At 35.5% G+C, this 21,874-nt stretch overlaps 1 protein-coding gene and 1 pseudogene across 1 annotated transcript; one reads left to right on the top strand and one right to left on the bottom strand.

Moving 5' to 3' along the window:
* Nucleotides 1-14,635: 14,635 nt before the first annotated feature.
* On the top strand, nucleotides 14,636-15,056 carry LOC149029235 (multiprotein-bridging factor 1c pseudogene; annotated as a pseudogene).
* Nucleotides 15,057-15,328: 272 nt separating this feature from the next.
* On the bottom strand, nucleotides 15,329-20,858 carry LOC149029234 (beta-glucosidase 18-like). Its single transcript, XM_089150230.1, has 12 exons — nucleotides 20,685-20,858; nucleotides 18,951-19,017; nucleotides 18,403-18,461; nucleotides 17,846-17,921; nucleotides 17,677-17,751; nucleotides 17,490-17,577; nucleotides 17,110-17,359; nucleotides 16,890-17,005; nucleotides 16,533-16,782; nucleotides 16,207-16,309; nucleotides 16,015-16,123; nucleotides 15,329-15,918 (listed from the first exon to the last, which is right to left on the bottom strand). Exons 1-12 carry the CDS (start codon nucleotides 20,805-20,807, stop codon nucleotides 15,708-15,710), a joined length of 1,527 nt encoding a protein of 508 aa, XP_089006356.1. The 5' UTR covers nucleotides 20,808-20,858; the 3' UTR covers nucleotides 15,329-15,707.
* Nucleotides 20,859-21,874: the final 1,016 nt, after the last annotated feature.

The following is a 21,874-nucleotide window of genomic DNA, read 5'->3' as shown; positions in this document are numbered from 1 at the left end:
GGGCCATTGATTGGGAGGTTGCATAGAATAGACTTGGACTTATGGGCACTTAAGATCAGTATCCAACCCAAGAGGACATGAGAGCTTCTCATCCATTATATGTGGATGACCAATAGGATTAATAATCAACGTAGTCCGAGCTGGTTGGTGCCATAGGATACGATGACTCTATTAGGGAAGGATACCGAACCAAGATTGTGAGATGCATGAGGAGAAGTATCTGACCCTAAGATAAGATGATGTGATTAAATAGTTTACTTGCACTGGGCTAGGTATAACCTTGACATGTGCCAATACTCATACCAATGATAGTGAGAGAGCGGTGGCCTAAACCCCAGCCATGGTGATAGTCTGAGAGGGATGCCTTGACCCCTTACCTAGGATCTCAAGTCGGTAACCAACCCGTGAGAGATTAGAGTGATGATACCTACTTAGAGGAGGCTGGTGTTCCATCTTAATGCGTGTCCATCACTAGAGACTAGCATTTGTTAGAGTATAGTTGCATTCTCGCATTTTGTCTCATATCATATTGCATCATATAATGTCTTGATTTGAATTGTAATTAGTTATTTGTTTGCGAACTATTCGCTGAGTTCTTTTGAGCTCACTCTTTAGGGGCAATGTTGTTTTAAACTTTGTTGTAGATACAAATGTTACCGAGATCCAAGAATACGAGACACCGGCGATCGATCCGTACATTGTACAAGGTTTTAGCAACTATGACGTTCACGGTGAAAAATGTTAGTGTCTCGATTGCATGTACCAGAGTTGGCTTAACTCATGAGCAAATCTACTTTGTTCGTGACACGAAGAGTTTTGAATTTAAGAACTACATTTTAGTTAAAGATACATACCTAATGTAGCATTTAGAATAGTTTGATCTTTCCTTATTCTTTCAGTTGTATACGTTAGGTTTATTATTACTTCCGCATTTTGATTATTTGACATCACTTCCGCACTCTGATATTGGTTTTGAGATTCTTTTGAGATCCTTACTTTTGATTTAATTCTTTAATTATATTAATACATTGATTTATATATTCTTACTCATGATTGGACTATTTTGTGGAATGGTTGGATGATTGGTTGAGACCTGATCTTTGGGGCTGTGGATTACACCTCCAGGTATTCGAGTAATAGGGTACCGGTTGGGGGGATGTGACATTCATGGCCTTAGGTTGGGCGTGCATGCTAAACCTAAACAAGTATGCCTATCTATAGCTCATTAGGTACTTCTAAAAACAACTTGACATTTTGGGAAGAGGATGACAAACAAGGCACTTGGTGTCTAGAGATCTCTAGCAGGGTGACAGAGACCTTCATCCATGTCCCCACTAGGGTTATAGCATGCATCCTACGAGGGCCCTATCACCTAGAGGAGCATTGGTGGGTTCCTCCCAGTTCAGATGACAATGAAGCTCTTCTTCCTTTGAGTGCACTAACATTTGCTCCATACTTTGCAATTGCACTGCAGTAGTATCCTACCCAGTGGTCCATGCTTTTCACCACTCTAGGAAGGATTGAGTCCCAGCGGGCTGAGATGGGAGCCCAATTGAATGACATAGATGCTTGGCTATTCCAGATGGACACCCAACATTCCTAGATAGAGGATGAGGTTAGCCTCACATGGACTTAGATGTATCGACTGAGCACATGGTTTTAGGCAAGTCCACCACGAAAGAACCACGAGCTGGGGAGTTTCGATCTTTTGCTTATCTTTAATGTATTAGACTTTTGTTACTATTTTCAATTCATTCTAGTCTAGTTGTTCCTTAGCGTATGGCCATGCCAGCTTATGTAAATATTTCCTTTATCAGTTAAATTAAATTTTAGTTTATGCATGTTTCCTCTTCAACTATTGTATATTATGCATTCCTTCCATCCATGTCTGGTGTGCATATTTATTTTATCATGGTTATTGTACGTTATCCAATTTGGTGCCTTATGTTTCATTCAAGTTCCATTTCTAGTTCTCATTTGTACCTATTATTGACTCTAGTATTGTTGGGTCACTTTTGGATCTATGACCCAAGGATACTCAGATCTTATACTTCGGAATTAGGATTGTAGCACATGAACCTTGGCTCTGATCCCACTCTGTCACATCCACCCAATTGATACTAGATCCACCTGAATACCCAAGGCAATGATCCAAAGTCACAAGATCAGGTTCATCGTAAAAACACCAACCAATCAACATAATAAAACAGTCATAAGCTGAAGAGTAATAAATCTAATAATTAAATAATGTTAAGTCTCAAGGAATTTCAAAAGAATCTCAAAATGAAAGGAAGAATGATCAAAACTGAAATGTTACATTTGTCAAGGTTCTCTCTATACTATCTAACTAAACAAACAAATATATACATTATCCCTATCAGAGCCACCACACCCTCAAACACGGTTTCTTGATCTTAGAAGGGTTGGACTCCATAGGAGCAGTCCAGACATGGGCACGAGTCTTTGTGTGCCTTGGAATCCTCTTACACTAGTTAATCATATTGTTATGCCAGTGTCGAATTCTCCAAAAAAATGTTTACTTCATAACCTACAAAGCAATCTAAAAAGATACTAGCTCTACAATAAACGCTGAAATCATGTAAAGCTTTAAGGCATTAGCAAATTGATTGAAGCTAGGAGTTGAGACTAATCAATGGGTTTTTAGGATTTGGGAACAGACCCAACATTCTTGGCACCATCAGAAGCCAGATTAATCCTAAATGTTGTAATTACAGCAAGGGATGATTCTTAATTGAATTTTAACCCAAGATTGGGTGATTTGAAGCACCAAGTTAAGGGATGGATTATAAACCAATTGGTGGGGGGGGGGGGGGGAGGTAATATATCAAAGTATGCTGTTATAATAAAGAACCTACTCGAATTGGGGAAGAAAAGCCCCAAAATCTGGATTGGATTTTCTATCAGCAACCATGGCAAACGATGCAGCAGGTCAACACTATAACGACCAGCAAGTATTTCTGCATCAACTGGGTGCCCTAAGGACTATTAAATGAGGGTAGTTTAGAAAATTAAGTCACTTTACATAACCACTTAAATAGCCCTCTAAAGTCTAATTCAGCCCAAAACTACTAGGGTTCTTGGCACCAAGGGGTCTAAGTGCAAAAACCCCCAAAATAATATTATGATTTTTATTATTTTTTTTGTTACACAAAATAATATTATTAAATGCCATAAATTCTAATAAATAAAATTAGATTTTTACTAACCCTATCGTCATTGTAGCTTGACTCGAGACTGATCTGGAGTCTGGATAAACCTCACCTAGGAAAATTCAAAATCAAAATTACATTGGATTTCTTGGGAATCAGGGTTTCACATATCTACTATCCAAACACAGCAAAGCATGTCGGTTCCAAAACCCTAAAATCTGGTCTATTAGATTTGGCAGATCTAATTTCCTGAAAAGGAGTTGCAGGAAAAGATATAGAAAGAAAAGTTGTTCAATTTTAAGAATTAAGATAACCAGAACTCAAAAGGACCTATCCTCTTTACCGAAAAAAGACGGGCCTATCCTAATGCGAACAATAGGGTTAGAGTATGTTTCACCAAGATTTAGTTTTGCTTGGGTCATGCGCATTTACGTCAAGATTTTGAACCGTCAGATCCAAAATCTTGGTCAAAATTAAATCTCAACCATTGAATTTCAATGGTCGAGATCAAATTTTCAATCAGAATTCCGATCTGACAGCCGACTTGACGATCCTATGCAGGACCCAAGCAAAGTCCAACTAGATTATAGAATTGTTGAGGGTGATACAACTGTTCGTTTGTGGATTATTCACCTACTTTTCTGTGTCCAAAGCAAAACGTCAAGGATTACTACGAAGGTATAATAAGAATGGCTAAAGGAAGCGTAAGGCAAAACAGTTAGCGGCACAACTCATTCCTTGGATCTTCAAGTTCTTCCCCGGCATTTCAAGCCAAGCCTTTGAAGCCCATTTTGATTTGTGGGAGGAGAGGAACTTGGTGTAAGTAGTTATTCTCTTTCTTTATCCTCTTCACTTTCTTTCCTAAGTGTTGAATTTGTTGGTTTCTGGCATTGTCAGATTATATTTCTTCTGTTATAGCGATTAGAGCTCACGAATTGAATATTGAGATTACCCTAACACTAACGTAATAGGGATGGAAAGAAGAAGACGGGTTAAGGGATTCCACCAAGATGGTTTTTTGAGAATATGGTATATGAGGGTATAATTGTAAGTTTTAGGGGCATAAGTAAGGCCAACGTAGGCAAGTTTGCCAATCATCCTATCCTATCCTACTATATAAAAGGAAAACCTCAAACACTTATGGCACGTAAATTAGTTGACCAAAATACTCCTCCTTAATAGACATGTATCTTCATAAATAATCTAAAACTACCCACCGCACCCCTTAAAAACTGGACAAAAATGCAGGGAAAGAAATTTCGAAAATATCGCCGAGATATTTCGCCCCCCATATAGAAATTTCGCCCCCAAATTTTTTTGAGTATTTTAACCAATAATTTTGGTAAATTTGATACTTATCCTAATCTGATGTAAATATGTGGTAAATTTGAATTATTTCTAAAAATTATTTCATTTAAATTCTCTTACTTAGTCACATTTAATATATTACCTTATGAGGCCTACATCATTAGGACATAATTGGAACGATTATCAAATCACTTTGAAGATTCTTTTATAAGATTCATTAATAATTTAAATTGTTTCCATAAATTATTTCATGTATATACTCTTCCGTAATCACATTTGGCATGTTGACTTTGATAATTTAAATTATTTCTTAATAAATATTTCCATTTAAATCTCCTGCCTAGCCACATTTAATGTGTTACATTCTTAGGCCTAAATCATTCAGACATTGTTGGAAAGATTAACTGACGATTCTATTACAAAATATCTTCATAATGTAAATTGTTTCCATAAATTATTTCATGTATATATTCTTCCCTAACCACATTTGGCATGTTGACTTTTGAGGACTAGATCACTAGAATATAGTTGGTAAGATTTCTCATTAATCTTGATGATTTTGCTATAAAAAGTTTTTCTATTTATAAGTTATTCTATATAGATTTTCTTCCAAATTACATTTAACACATTAACTATTGATTATTGAATCATTGTGATAAAATTGGTAAGATTGTGATACAATCGCGAGAAAATCGCCTAAAAAGTACAAGAAATAGTATAAAAATCACACACAACAAAAATAAAAAAAATAATTTTTTCCGAAATATCGCGATATCTCGCGATATATCGCCGATTTCTCACGATATATCGCTAGATATCGCCGATTTCTCGGCGATATTTGGTAAATATTGTTTCGCCCCCTGGTTTCGTTTCGCCAGGGGGCGAAACTGGCGAATTTCGGCAAAATTCGCCGAAATTTCTTTCCATGCAAAAATGACAAACTACACCCCCAACACCACAAACCAACACACCTGATCAATGGGCAGCTGCCCCAAGATACCCTTCTTCTAAATAAGTCTCTCTCTCCACTTAAAATGCAACCATTTAAAACAACACAACCCAAGTGCTTCATGAAAAATCCCTTTCCCTAGAACTACGCACCACTCCATGGCACAAAACAGCCGACACCCCTTGACTTTTGGGCAGAACGATAGAACGCACCCGCACAACCCAAAAAACTCTCCACCCAAAGCACAATGGCGTTACACATTACAAGCAGCCTGAACCCAAGTTACTAACCTCAAATCTGCTGCTTAGGAGAACTCGCCCTCTTTACTGTTTCCTTTTTGTTTCAGGTAAACACTTTATGATAACCTCATGAATTTATTTCACAAGTTCCTTTACTTATCTTAAGTGAATTTAATTTTTGGGATTATGGTGTTACTCTTCTCTCTTTGATCATGAATCGTTTAGTCTACCAAAGAAGAGGATAAATAATCAATAAACCGAAAAGCATGGCCGACCCTTTCTGGTAATATGCAGGTGGGGATGCCTCCAGTTTTTGCTGATAGAGGTTCTTCTCTTTGCCCATTTGTTCCAGTTCTTTGGTGTTTCTATGAAATCTAAAATTAATGGCTTCCACTTATATTTAGATATTTCTACGCCAATTGTTCCAATTCTTTGACGTTTATATTGGATTCTCTTAATAAAAGTTCAGATTAAGGGCTTTCGCTAATACCTAGATTTCTTGCTTGATCAAAGATACTGTACAAAGAGAACTTTAGGAAGGTAACTGACAGCTTCCTTTGATTTCATGGTTTGTTTGCACTAAAACTCGTGTTCTCTCTTGAACTGAATTATCCTATTGTTCTTCGCAACGGTGAATACTTTGCTATGTAATCGTTCGTTAATGGCGATTTGAGGCGATCTCCTTCCCTCATTTCCACTAGGAGGAATTTCATTTAATGAAGCCTCAGCAGTATGCGAACTCAGCCTTGTTCATCACGACGACCTCTACAACTTCCGCTTGGCGCCTTGCACCCCATGATTCCCTCACAATGTCGTCAGTGAGAATGGTAACTCCTTTTTTGTTCATTTTTCCATCACTGAAATCTGGTTTGCTTCTCTTCTAGGTAGGTATTCCGTCATACATGTTCACTTAAATAGATCCTAGCTGAAATTCCTATAGTCTCCCCCGTTAGAATTCATCCATCTGAGTGATTCTGATCCTAAATTAGTGGTTCTTTTCTTTCTTAATTTAGTCTCTGGTTTAATGTAGAGTGTGTCTTTTTGTCAAAGATTTGGTTACAGGCAATCCAATTAAGTTTCCTCTTCTGTGCTTTAACAACTGTCTTTTTTAGTGCTTATATGATTTTATCTAATCTTCCATTTGGTACATTGGTTTACATTTTAATCACAGTCAGCTTTGGCTCTGCAGGACTTGGGTAGCCCACCTTCATTCGATATCTGGATTTTGGATTTGCTTTTGGGCCTGGTCTGAGATCAGATCTTAGGGGAATCCGAGGACTCCATCTATCACTTTCCACGTCACTGGATTCAAGAAAATTTGAAGGTGTTGTTGAGAATTCCAGTGAGACAATAGCCAGCAAGCTGCAAGAATTCATGAAAGACAACAGAATTGCCTGCAGGAATTACACTAGGAATTGAAGTTGCATTTTTCTTGAGACAGCTGGTGTTGGCGCTCTGCTCATGCTCTATTGAACCATGGAAATGGCATTCCAATGTTGTTTGCAGGTTCCTTTCGCAATGAACAATTCATTTGGATCAGCTTCAATTCTGCAATTCCTTTTTTTTTTTTTTTTTTTTTTTTTGGGAGTTTCCTCTAGAAGGTATGTTCTTCATGCATACCAACGAATTATTAAGGTATTTCTTTGTCTCCCTATGCTTCTCAAGTTTCTTTTATTTTATTTATGTGAAAACAACTTCTCCAGTGATGTCAAGTTAGCATGGTCAAGAGGTTTTGCATGTATCTCTTTAGGCTGAAGGAATTTCATCTTAAGGATCCAACGCCCTTACTTGTGTCCACTTGAAGGAATTTCATTATATCTATGGTGTTAGAGATATGATTTTATGTTCACAAGAAACCTGACAGAGATTCTGATTAGATGCAACAAAGTTCTCAATCTTCATGGTGCCCCGAAAGATGAAGGTATTGAAGATGCTGACAAGAGTATATATGCTGCTCTTTTAGATGTCATTATCTAGAAGATTAGGCATGCTTTCCATGTACTTGTCAAGTATTTGATTCATGATGCAAATTGATCACTGACCAGTTGAGGTTAAGGTACTTTTGTAACATTGGCAGTTTAAAGCTTGTCAGCCTCTCCTTTCTCTATGACCCAACAAAAAAATAGAGGGTTTCATGCGGTCGTGCACGAATTGTTGGCCTTCCCTTGCGTTGAAAACAAGTAGCAATGCTAATTCAGTTCATGTTAGCTTGATTCTTTCAAGGGCTCATGTCAGTTTGACTCCTTTTTATTGTTGCAGAGCACCATTGCCCATTCAAAAGTTGTGCATGGAAGAACTTTTGTTGGATTATGCGATGTGCAAATGATGAACATGAATCAAACTCGAAGGTGTTATGGAGTGCTTCCATTTTGCAATTACTACTAAAGAAGGATGGTTCTTTCACATGATTTTGTCTTGGTTTCCTCTTTTATTCTCCATCCATTTTTTCAATGGATGATGAGAACATCAACTATTTAGGCAGAATTATATAGCTACTTAGATGCTCCGTATATGTCCATAATGTAGATGGAGTGAATATACTTTATTTTTTCCAACAATGTTATCTTCCATTCTCTGTCATAGCAAACCAAAGCAGAGACCATCCGAAGCACCTTCTCTATCGCCAATTATCATCTCTTGGCTTCTTTACAAACCAAGTAGAATAAAAGACTAATTGACAAAATTTTCAATTACCAATAGAAGTCTACACGTCATATTATTAACTGATATACAAAAATATAGAACACTTAAATCTGTGTTACCTACACCTACTAAGAAGGGTGTTCTTGAATCATTATGGAGACAACTTAGTCCAAATGTAACTTATAGAGATCTTGTAAAAGTTTCTTTATAGAGTATGTCTCAGTGGCTACAAAGAAAGTTTTATGTGCTTCTTTAGGATTACCTACTCATTATCATGGAAAAGACAAATTATTGGGAGATTCTATGTTACCTAAAATGAATTACAAGCTTCCATATAGGCTTAACAAACAATTTATTAAATATATCCCTGTGAGATGTAAGGAGATTTAAGTTAGAAGAGATATAGCTTCTGTTATTGTAGAGGTATTGTTGTTCTTAAATCCAATATGCTATTGTTGCTATAAACACTTGAATGTTTGAAATGTGTTCTGCATTGTAATGTTTAAATATGAAGGGTTTTGCAAACACCAACAACGCTAAATAACATACACTCTAATTTTCGAAGCCAATATAAATATCATAGCCAAAGAAAACACCAATAAACCACGTGCATCTGCACTTGGAATTTTGCTAGTATATCATACTATTATAATAAAAGCATGTACTCTACCTTTTTCGCAAATCTTTTTCTGTCCTTTTCTGTCCTTATAATTTTTCTTATTAATTTATTCTTAATTTTAATCCCGATTTCTCTCTTGACCTCTTTCAATCTCTCTCAAAGTCTATCGCTCTCAATATCCCTCTCCCTCTCGAACTCTCTCTGAATATCTCTCTAAATCACCACTATCTCTGGCAACATCTTTGAATCTCAGTCTCTCGCTCTCTGTGTCCCTCTCCCTCTTGAACTCTCTCTGAATCTCGCTTTGAATCCCTCTCGATCTCTTTGAATCTATGTATTTATTCTCTCATTGTAGAAATATCCCTATATCCCTCTCGAACTCTCTCTGAATCTCACTCTAAATCCCTCTCGATTTCTCTGAATCTATGTATTTGTTCTCTCATGTAGAGAAGCCGAACGATGGTGAGAAGAAGGACGATGGGGAAGAAGGAAGATGGATCGATAATGGTTTCTGATTTCTGAGAGTGATGGTTCTTCGTCATGCATTGCGAAAGGATGTGCCAAGAAAATAAAGGGGGCTGTCAAGTGTTTTCAAGGTATTAATCTCTCTCAATCTCCTCTCCCAATCTCTCTCAATCTCTTCTTAGGTGAACTTATCATATATTTTAGGGTTTCTGATTTCTCATAGTGATAGTTCTTCCTTTTGCAACCGATTCACGAACCTTAGAGAAGCAATGGTTCTTTGTCACCCTTCTCCAGACCAGATGCAGTAGATGTCACAAACACAGTTTGGAATGGATAATTGTCACCCTCCCCCTTGTTCTTTGTCAAAAGGAAGCACTTCTGATGGAATGTATTTACTTCTGGTTTGTTGATTTTGCTTGTTATGGTTGGTTGTGGTGGTTCCAGGTGGTGAAGATAGATCCGGTGAAGGTCAGAGAGAGGATAGAGAGAAGAAGAAGGTTGAACTAATCTCCCCTTTGCCCAAAGGAGACAATAAGCTGGAAAAAAACCAGAGAAGAAGCCAAATGAACAGAAACCCAAACAGGTACTAGAATCAGTAATCAATCGTTAATAATATGAATTACTTTTAAAATTAATCATCAAGAACCGCGTGTATTTTTATTTTCTTCTCAGAATTGATAGGAGTAAGAATCTTTGCAAAACTGTTCTTCTCTTCTTCCTCTTTCCTTCTTTTTTTCTTGAATTATATCCCTTTTCTTTAGGCTACGGTGGTGGGTATTTATGTATAAGGTGATGTGTTTGAGTGGTTTTAGGATTTACAAGAGAGAAACGTGAATGGAGTGAGTGCTTGGGTGGTTAAGGATTTTAGAGACACTTGGGTAGTTTTAGGACTTTTTCTTTTCTTTTCTTTTTCTTCTTTTTTGTAAACGGTAGTTTTGGGTTTTAAGAGAGAAAAACGTGAGAGGGAATGCATGCAGGCCTTCTGGCCTTCCATTGTTGCGAAGAACTGGTTAAATATCAAGCCAAAGGTTCATGAATTTAGTGAAGATAAGGTTGATCCCGAGACGAAAAGTGAAGATGATGGTAGGCTTTTAATAATTGTGACAACTAGATGTGAAATTGGGTATTCATCATGGTTAACAATGCTCTCTTATTTTGTTTTCTTTCTGATTTCCCTTCATGATACTCTCATAAACATGAACAAGAACGCATGGCTGGGCATCAGTTTTGCAGAATATCAGGGAATCAATTTGTCCGATCAAGTCAAGCTTCAAGCAATGGTCACTTTATATTTCTATAATTTGTTCTGCATGTGATGTGGACTTTGCTGTTTCTACCAAAGAAAATTAAAAAACCCTGCTATTTTCTTTTAAACTGAAGCTTTGTCTTTATAATCTTTCCTTTACAGTAGTTACACTCAAGGTCTGACAGGTCGCCTGGTGTCGCTGTGTCGGTGCCTGGCGACACAGGCGACACCGGCAAAATTTCGGACGACTTTTAGTCTTTGGTTTCGGTGATATCGATGCTCCACGACCTCCACCTTCTCAGTTCAGTTCTCAGTTTCTCACCAGTTATTCTCAAATCAGGTAACGTCGGAGACATCGTTGGGCACTCCTGGATCTTCTCGGCCAAAATCAGGTAACGTCGGAGACATCGTTGGGCACTCCTGGATCTTCTCGGCCAAAATCAGGTAACGTCGGAGGGAGAGGCAGAGCGTGCAGGTGTGGGTGTGATGGGGTTTACTGTTTACAACTGAAAGCCAATTTAGGGATTTGATTGTGAAAACCAGAAGAAACAAGTTCCTTTCAGATTTTTTGGGTCTATAGGAGTCAGAGATCTGCATCGCTCACCATTTGGAGTTATGAATGAGTCGCCATCGCCAGCCTGGTAGCAAACCTTTCTCACCCTTCAATTTCCCTTTTGAAACATTCAACTCCACCCGTTTCCAGAATACTTGAACAAACCGTAATGAGAATCTCTGCACACAGCCCAAACAAGCAAGCAATACGATTTCAATTGTTCCATTTTCATTTTCTTGATCGATTTCATCTCTTAACAAGAGGAATTGTTTGTCATCGCCGGTGGTGGTGGTGGTAGGTGTTTCATAAAACCCTAAAAGTGTGGCAAGTCTCCGATTCGAACTTCGAAGTGCTTGGAATTGATTAACTCCGTCGTTGCAGGTTTTGACAGTTTGGTCTTCACAGGCTCCACAGACTTTTCGATCGTCGCCGGTGGTGGTTGCAGTGGTTCCACGACTTTTCGATCGACTTTTCGATCGGGAGCGATATATCGCCGACATATGGTAAAATCAGTGTCACTGGGGGGTGTCGTGTCGCCCCCCAGCGACATGCCGATTTATCGCGACATTTCGGCAATAAATCGGCGACATAATATACTATGGTTACACTATGCCTTTACTTGAAAGCAACTTTTGTTTTTTTGTTTGTGAGGTCTCTGATTAACAGACATCCGCTGACAATCCTAAGGGTTTATCTCCCCGTGTTTTTTTGTATGTGATTATTCAATTGTAACTCCTCTATGGGAGATTTATTTTTTGTTCTATTTCTGCTGCTTTGCAGAAGGGTAGAAGTAGCATTTTCAGAATTTAGGCAACGCATCTATAGTCAGCTAAGTAGGTATAATCGGTAACCATGATCCTTAGGGTTTTTTAAATCGCTTATCTTTGCAAACTATTATTATCAGGCTTGCGATTGAAATTGTAATTCTTGTGAGGGGATTTAGATATGTGTGGGACAATAAGGTTTGCAATTTATGAAGTCTTGCATAATGGAGTCAATAATTAGAAGAGAGGGGACAATTAGCGAGTTTGGCTCGCATGCAACAGTATTTTAGTTAAAAATTGTATGATACTTGTTCGTGCTGGCTCCTATGCTGTTTATCTTATCAAAAACCAAGTCTCTCGCATGCAGAGTATGTGTTTGTATCAAATCACATATCTTCAAGATTCCAACGATCCATGAAGGTACTCTCAATCTCCTCTCATGAATTGGGAAGACGAAGCAAGGTATGTCAATCGATCTTTCTCAATCTCCTCCACTCACGAATTGTAATACGAAGCAAGGTATTTCAATCAATCTCACTCTCTCTTAGTCTCTCTCAAGCTCCTCCTCTCATGAAGGGAGGACGGAACACATTTCATGTGAATATCTCTTTGTTTACCTCAATACTTGATTTTTGGGCAATTGGGCAGATGTTCCCAATAGTTCTTCTCACTTTGACAACATGATTTTAAGGACTGTAAAGATGCTAGCTTGCTAGAATTTATCTTTTCAATTTTTTTTTCGGTCTTATGTTTTTTGTCATTAATTTTCGTTAGGTTGAAATTTGAGGGAATTTATCCTCAAGTTGACCCCCCTACATTGTTTCTGTTATGCATTAATCCAAGTTCCGATGGATCAATCTTGCTAAAATCCTTGTTTTGTGTTCAAGGCGTCTCAAGATGTTGTGACGTCTACAAGTCGGAAGTGCTTCCTTTTGAAATGGGTTTCTGGCAAGTCTTCCTAATTCTGATTTATTTATAAATCTTCTTCAGCGTCCCATGAGTTAGAATTCTAGGGGTTCATTGGAATTATACTAATTTTGTGGTAAAATTTATTCCATCACTTCAATTAAGGCTCTCTCTCTTTTTCTTTCTGGAAACGGTCTACATATACAATAAACCCTTTTATTTTGGCATGGCCTTTGTGAAGGTTTGCATGAAGCTGAATCTTTTTTTTTTTTTTCTTCCAATCTTTGATAATATTGTTGTTATTCTTCCTATAATTAGCCAGTTGGCTGTATGATGATAATGTTCCTGAATTTCATTACGTGAAGGGAAAGTAGGTTGCATACACTCGATGGTGTTCTATCTGTTCCTAGCTTTCTCGTCCTTAATTTCTACATTTTTGTGATTTTATTGATTTGAAATTAACTTTATTAATTGAATTGTGATTTTATTGATTTTATTGTGTTTAACTCATATAATACTGAGTTCTTTTGGTGTGGTAATTTTTTATTTTTTAGTTTTGGTGACAGATCATGAATTTAGGTTTCTTCTTGACTTCATAAATAATTGGCGAAGGACTACTTAATCGGACTTCACAAATCACAAATAGAAGAACTATTCTACTATTCCTTTTTTCAATCTTGTTTTTTGTGCCTTCATCGTTTCTATTGAATAAAGACACAATTATATTGTCTACTATCACCTAAATGTCATTTTGTCGATTATTTTAGCCCACCAATCAGAGACCATTTCTTTTACATTTCAAAATTTTATTTATGAGATCAATTTTGAAAAGAGTTTAATATTATCTTTATAAAAAATTATCACTTCAACTAATGATTTAAGCTCTACAAAGAATCAATTAAATGTCTAAAATAACAATAACAAGAACCATCAAAAGAAATTAAATGAGTTTTTAACATGTATAAAACTTGACAATGGTTGCAACCTCCTTTGTAGAGATAGAAAGTCCTAAAATGTCATCAGTTCAAACTTCTGCCCCTACCACATCTTTCCCTCCCCTCGAGAGAACCTATGGGCCCCCAGTCACTATAATTGGTTGATAATGACCCAAAAATAAAAGAATAAAAGTTGATAAGGACATAAATAAGAAAACAACTAAATTAAAAATTGCAGGAAATGAATATTTGTGTATAAAACCTTGATGCTAAAGGTATTCTAAATCAAAAGAAATTGGCATTCACTGCATAACATAGTTGATTGATGTGACCTGTAAATGGATTTCCACCATTTGATGTGATGCTGGGACACTTGTCACACATCTACAAGGAAATGGATGGTTCATTTCCTTGTAAGAAATGGACCTGATATTGGGGGAAAAAAGAACATAAAACTAATAAAAACAATATTTGAATTCCTATTTATGTGCAAAATTCAGATATATTTGCTTTAATAATAATCTTCTTTATCTCTTTTTGTTTTCAAGTTTTTGAATACTATTATCTGTACTTATTTTCCATGTACTTACTCTCCCTCTCAAAAGTTTCATTGATTATTCCCTCACCCCAAAACTTGATTGTTTATTTCAATTGTCTTCTTTCTTAATATAAAATTTTTCTTTCTATTTTTTGACTCGATATCTTTTCTCTCTCACATGGCCACGTGCATTTGCACGTGTCTTACTTTACTAGTATGTATATATACATTTTATACCTCAAAAGGATCTTCTTTCTTTTGGGTAGTTGATTTTTCTGCGTTTCTGATTCGCCATCAACAATGCCAAGCAGATTCCCAGGAACTATGTCACAGGACTGGGAACTAGTTGTTCTACACAAATCCAAGCCGAAGGCCCAGGCGCTGTGAGATCCAAAAGCCGTAAACCAGGCTCTCAGTGTGGGTGCTGAGTTTCAAACAATAAAGAAGTCCGACGGAGGTTCAAATAAGAAACCACCGGCAACAACTGTGAACGCAAGAAAACTCGACAAAGAAACGGAACCGGCGGCGTTAAACAGAGTTTGGGCCGAAATAAGGCAGGCAATACAGAAGGCACGTTTGGCTAAGAAGATGAGTCAAGCAGATCAACGAGAAGCTGCAACTGATTCAGGAGTACGAGAACGGGAAAGTTAATGTTCCTAATCAGGTTGTGTTAGCGAAGATGGAAAGAGTCCTGGAAGTCAAGCTCAGAGGGAACCGGTGATACCCAGCAAACTTTCGCACCTTGAGTAAGACTATATTGGTAGAGCATTATGGTCATTTACTCTCTGACATGATGACCATCGAACTATGAGCAAACATAATCTTTGCACTAATGAAGACCACACCCGATTTTAGTCCAAAAATAAGAGACTCAAATGTAAAATTTTCTTTCTTTCTTTTAGGAAAAAAAAGAGATCAATTTTATTAAAAGAGAGAAAAAGAGTTTACAAGGAACATAAGACACTCAAACCCACAATGATAGTTGCACCCATTACACCCAACGCTCACCAATTCCTTATCAAAAAGTAAACTTAGAGGAGAATTTCTTTCCCAACTAAGGTCCCTCTTTAAGAAATTTGATCTCACATGCATAAACATATTAATCACTGCAAAAGACTGCAGCAAAAAAACAGAAGAAAAAAACAGCACCAAGCTTAGAAAAGCTAAACCTTGGCCACTGCAAAACATCCCAACCCATTTCTTTTACTTTTTCTTAAATAAATAATGTACACTTTACATACGCAGAATTTGCTCCCCAACACTAATCTTAACTTTTTTTAAGAACACATTCATAACTTGGGAATTGGGATATAATTAAGCAATTATACATCAAACAATTAATGAAATATTTCTCCGTAGCTAGCTAGGATGATTAAGTAGAGTTCAATGGAACCTTCGCGTAGTTGAGGACATCGCTTCCATTCAGAAATTGTTTGTACCACGAAGCTGATAATTTGGGTGTTCTCTCTAGCGTTGACCAATCGACATAATAAAGTCCGAATCGCAAAGTATATCCAAACAGCCATTCAAAATTATCAATAAGAGACCATATGAAATAACCCCTCACATCAGCTCCACCATCCCTATAAAAAAAACACAAACAAAAATAAAAATAAATTTATGTAGGATAAAACAAATTATATTTTCAATCACTATTAATTAATATTATTAATACACACCTCATGGCTTTAGCGAGAAAGCTTAAATAGGCAGTCTGATATTGTATTCTATCCGTATCATTGAGCAACTCTTTAACAGAAGTACCTGGATGACTTGCTTGTCCAAACCCTGCAAACAAACCAAAGCATTCATGAAAAAACACTTATTTATAAAAATAAATATATTTGTATAATTGTATGTCTTGTATTTACCATTTTCAGTGATAAACATGGGAGTGTTATTGTATCTTTCTTTGAGATATAAGACAATCTTCTCAATACCATATGGAGCCATATAGAATCCTGGTAGTGCCATCTGAAAAATAAAAAAAGAAGCTCAAGCTATGACTATAAAAAAAATTCATGTGTGTATATTTTTCATTTTCTGACATATGAAAATTTAAGTATATTCATGAAATGGTGTTTCTAAAGAAAAATAATGGGTGATTTTGGTTCAAAATTCCTTGAACCTAGAGAACAAGAAGTGATGTATATAATATCTCTACTAAAAGGTACAGGATAGAGTCAATATTTCTTACTGGCTCTCCGATAAAGCCTCCATCTCTTTCTCCAGTGAAGTACACGAAAGAATCCCATATAGGATTACCCATATCACATGGAGAGAACAAGCAATCTTTTACATACGTTGTTGTGTAATGATTGATACCAATAAAATCTAGCCCGTTCTTCAACTTTTCCTTATCGTGTTTCGAAAATCTGGGTAACCTATCACCCAAAATCATTCGCATTTCAGGAGGGTAATCACCATAAATTATAGGATCCAAGAACCTGCAAAAATATTAAATAAAAAGAAAAAGATTAATCCTTAAAAAATAAAAACTATTTTTAATTAACAGTAATAACAGTAAGGGTATTAAGACAATTTATATAATTACCAAGCATTGTCAAAAGCAAGAGCCCTTCGAACAGCCAAATAATCTGCTGGAATGTTTCTGAATGGTTCATACCAAGCTGAATTTAATACAATCCCTATCATACCACCTTGCTTGGCCTTGTTGAGATATAAAACTAAACTGGTAAGTTTGTGATTAAAAGAATTAAAGTATCAAATAATATCATAAACATACAAAATAGATAAACCAACTAACTTTTTACCTGAAATTTCTTTCTATAGATATCCACAGCTGCAGCATGCGATAAGATTAAATTGTGTGCAGCAATATATGGTTCAATTGCTGAATCCCCAAAGCTGCAAAGGGAAGAGTGAGAGCAATGGTTTGGTGGAAAGTCTCCACTAAGATAACCTAATGTGACTGTCATGTTTGGCTCATTGAATGTGCTCCAGTATTTCACTCTATCACCATAAGCTTCGAAACATATTTCTGCAAAGTGTGCAAAATCTTGCCTGTACAAGCACAAGTGAAATATATTTTAAAATTATAATTAATGTATAAATTTGTTACTTGATCCAATATTTGCTACTTTGTATTTTAGTATGTCAAATAAAATAAAATAAAAAATGACTCTAGACTTACTGTATTTGTGAATTCAACCATGATCCGTATCGGTCCTCGAGTATTTGAGGAATGTCATAATGGTTCAATGTAACAAATGGTTGTATCCCTAAATCATTAATAGTAAAAGAGAAGCAAAATTAATAAAAAGTTCTCAAAAGATTGGATCTTTGTGTATTTTCATTGCACCATAAGTGTTGAATCTTACCTCTGAGCAAGAGGGCATCTATGAGGTTGGTGTAGAATTCGACTCCCATTGGATTAACTCCTCCAGATCTACCCCCTGATGTTGAGTCCTTATTATTAGTATCACATTTTAATGTAAATTTCTTGAGTTAAAGGTCAGAAAAAGTTATAAATTAGTTGCAGTTACTCACTTGGAAGGATTCTAGACCATGAGATTGAAAATCTGTAGGAATTAACTCCTAGAGAATGCATTAACTCCACATCTTCCTGTTTCATGATTAAGAGCCATTCAAGTTTGTCTTTGGTAAGAAAACCATTCAAGCTTCACCAAAGGCAATAAAGAACACCATACACCTTGTGTGAGTGATTCCATGGAAAAGAAGAGACTAAGAAAGAAAAAAATAAAGAAGAAAAAGAAAAATATAAAACCAACAAAGTTACTCAAAGAAGATTGTAACTCCAAATGAACTCTTGCAGTAGTAAATTGAACATTAAAATTCCATTGCATTTTATGAATTTATTGAAATGCCCTTTTAAGTGTTAAATGAAATTTAAAAAGAAAATAAAAATATATATATATACTAATTAAGAGGATTTTATTATTTTATTATTTTTTTATTTTTTTGGGGATAAAAGAAAGAAATTTACCATTCATTAAACATCCTGAAAGCACTTGCAGCTGTTAGATAGTGTTCTATTACAGTCATCCGTTAGATTAGATGCTATATAAACTAAGAGGATTACTTACCATGTAACGGTAATAGTGATCGGCTGCAACATCTCCATTGCCTCCACCGATAATTTTCCCTTACAAAAGTAAAATAATAAAATAAATGAACCTCCAATCAGCCAAAGTTAAAATATTCATCTTATAAGAAACATTAAGGGAAAGAGAACACCATTCAATATCCTTCTTACATGTCATTTATGTCTATACACATTAATAGCCTTATTTGTTTGAAAAATGATTATCTTAACATCATATAAAGGCAAATTTTCAAATAATCAAGGTAGTCTACATCTACATGTTTAGAAACTAAACAAGAATCACCGATTAAATCCTGTCCAAACCCATCCAAATTTCACCCACTCTCACATAAAAAAATAAAAAAAAAACTGAAGAGATGGTCTTGACCTTACCCAAAAGGTCGAGTCAGGATCAAGATTTTATTAGCTTCGTACATTTTCATCACGTATTTAAGAAGAAGACCCACCTTTAATTATTAAGAAGGTAGACCGAAGATAGACTTTCTTCCTAAATGTAGAATAAAAAACCTACTTTTAAAATAAAACTACCTGGTATATGAGTGAATACATCCCAATTGCTAAGGCCCTTATTGCCTGCCTTGTAGGCACCTTCAATCTGAAAAATAAGCATTTATTAGAAATGAATCAATAGTAAAAAGGATCCGAATGGAAGAATATTCAACAAATTTTCATAGGTTATCCTTATAGGGATATTGAGTTGGCAAAAGACAAATGCGTCAGTGTCCAGTCAAGAATTTGAATCCTCTAAAGACAAAGAACACACACTTTATATTTAAATTATATTTAATAAATGTTTCTAAAAGATATAGTCATGGTGTGTGTGAATTGACCTAGAAAAGCAAATCTTTTTGTATTATAAAACTAATGGTTATCATTTAATCAAATCACTTAATATTCATGCCTTTCGAATATAAAACTAATGGTTATCATTTAATAAAAGTAATTAATATTCATGCCTCTAAATTCTTCAAATTTGTATAAGATTGGGAATGGTCATACATACGCGACCTATTATTTTTGTCATAGCGAATCATATATACATACATATATACTAGCAAACTTCCATATGCAAATGCGCGTGTCACCATATATGAATTTTGAAAAGTAATTTAATTTTTATGAGAGAGAGATGCACGTGTCATCATATTTCAATTTAGAAAAGTAATTTAAATTGAAATTGAACATAAAATATTGAATGCAATATTGAAAAGAGAATGAAGCAAGGCTATATTTAGCTAATTTTCCTCAATTGTGGCTAATTCAATACTCTTTTATGTGACATGATAATTTTGTCCAATGAAAGATAAATAATGAAGTACTCTCCCAACTTTTCACACGAATTGCTCTCCAAAGCTCTTTTCACGAGTTTTATTATGTTACATCCTATTGGACTTTTTCTATTATGTTACCGACTCATGTTTTAAATTGAAAATTTTGGGGGATAGGTTAGTTTGTATTGTAGATGCACACGTAATTTACTCTTTCTATTACGTTCATGGTTCTATAACTACATTATCGAATGCCTTTGAAGACATGGTTGTTTAGCTAACTTAAGCTTTTATTGTACTTCATAAAAGTAAGAAATTTCATTAAAAATATATTGTATCCATTAGAAAATTACATAAAAGATAAGTACTTTATTTTGTTTTAGTCTTCATTTTTTATTTTGTCTACGCTAAATTTTGTTTGCAATTACTAGACAAAGTTATAGAGTTAACCAGCAATTTTCATCCTACCTATGGGAACAAATTTTCACTTGTTTATGCTTCTTCAAAAGATAAATATATATGATGTTTACAAAAGATATCATAGTCTGAAGAAATTCTCCATATCGTCAAAATTGATGTGAAAGGAAATTGCCAACGAAAAATATAAGATGTAGAGATCTTTTTCTTATACATGTTGAAGATTATGCTTCTTGACGCATTGATTAAGTTTTCAAGATCAAATTAAAGACAAGGTTATGTACATCTGAACATTCTTGTACTTTGCTAAACTACGAAACCTCATACAAATGACTCATGTATAAGGCGAAGAAAAAGATTGTTTGGTTCAAACCAAACCAAGTTATCTCAAACCCAGAGATAAAGAGTTTAGAGAGCACATAGAGAAGGTCTCTGGGGTTCGTTTAGGTGGGCTTAATTAATTTAATTTACTCTAGTATGAGAACTTACGACTCAGAAGTGGAAATTTTCTTCTACTCTTATATATATATAGAGAGTTTTTATTTTATTTTTAACGAAAGCTCTTATATACATTTACCTGATACGAAGATGTAGCAGTTCCAAAAAGAAAAGTTGCAGGAAACTGGCTCCTGTCCACCAAACAACTGATCAGAGGAATTAGTTGAAGATACCAAATGGATACCAACGCTTCTCTCTTCATCTTCTAATCACCGTCGTCTTAACTTCCTGTGTTTTTCTTTTTTCTAGTAAACCCTTCTAGCTTTCTGTTATTTTTGCTTGGGTGCGAGGGTATCTTATATAGAAAAAGATTCATGTCCCGGAAATCAGTATCATCTCCATGCACTCACCCCAAATAAAATACTTACTGACTCGTACGTGTCGATATACCATGCATGGCTGAAACTGTGGCAATTCAAATATATTAAATGATAGAGGATTTCACCTGAATCAGCTCTGACCCCTTTGTCATTAGTACCTGAAGTTGATGGCAATATTTGTAGAAACTCTGTGCTATGAGTGTTTTCTCTGGTCCTCTCGTTCTGGGTTTGAATCTTACGTGATGGTGATATTACTAACATCATTCAAGGTTGTAGATGATTTAAGTCCTTTTCTTTCATTGTTTAAGGAAATGATTTCATTGGGTGGTTTTGCTAGAAACAAAGCAAAAGTATGTATACAGGATAAAATTTTACGTGATTCGCCTGAAAGTTACGTTTATGGTCAAATGGAAATGGTGTTTTCATTATAAAGTAAAAAATGGAGTTACAACTTAGTTTATTTTTTCCTTTTTACTTATGTCAACCATTCTAAGAGATTATGAATAGTTACAAGGAAAAATGACTTTATATCCAAGACAACACAGACCTCTAAATAGTATAGAGCCCACAACTAGTCATCTTGAAGAACTCAAAATCTTGAACAAGATCCATCCCAACCTAGCAATTCCCAATGTCAACAAATGTCAATGTCGTTCGAATTAGTTCACTTTATCAATAAATTTATCTCTTACTTAGAAAAGATAAGAATGGTTGGTGCCAATAGATGCATGACATGAGTAGTCTATGGTGGGATCCTTTCATTCATCAGTGTGTTTTTTGTTTTTTTTTTGTGGTAAATTCATATTGGTTGTGAGGTCCACTAATTACATCACTAATATAATTAATAGTTTGATAATAATGTGGATACATCAGGAGGGTGTGCTTCATTCTATTTTTTGAGTACGATAAGAAAGTATGTATCTCCCATGGAGTTGGGATCATTAATTTA

Source organism: Hakea prostrata, chromosome 1, assembly GCF_041222555.1.
Source record: "Hakea prostrata isolate BN-2017 chromosome 1, UWA_Hpros_2, whole genome shotgun sequence".
NCBI classification, from domain to species: Eukaryota; Viridiplantae; Streptophyta; class Magnoliopsida; order Proteales; family Proteaceae; genus Hakea; species Hakea prostrata.
Note: the sequence above shows the minus strand (reverse complement) of the source record. Positions and strands in the feature narration are given on the sequence as shown.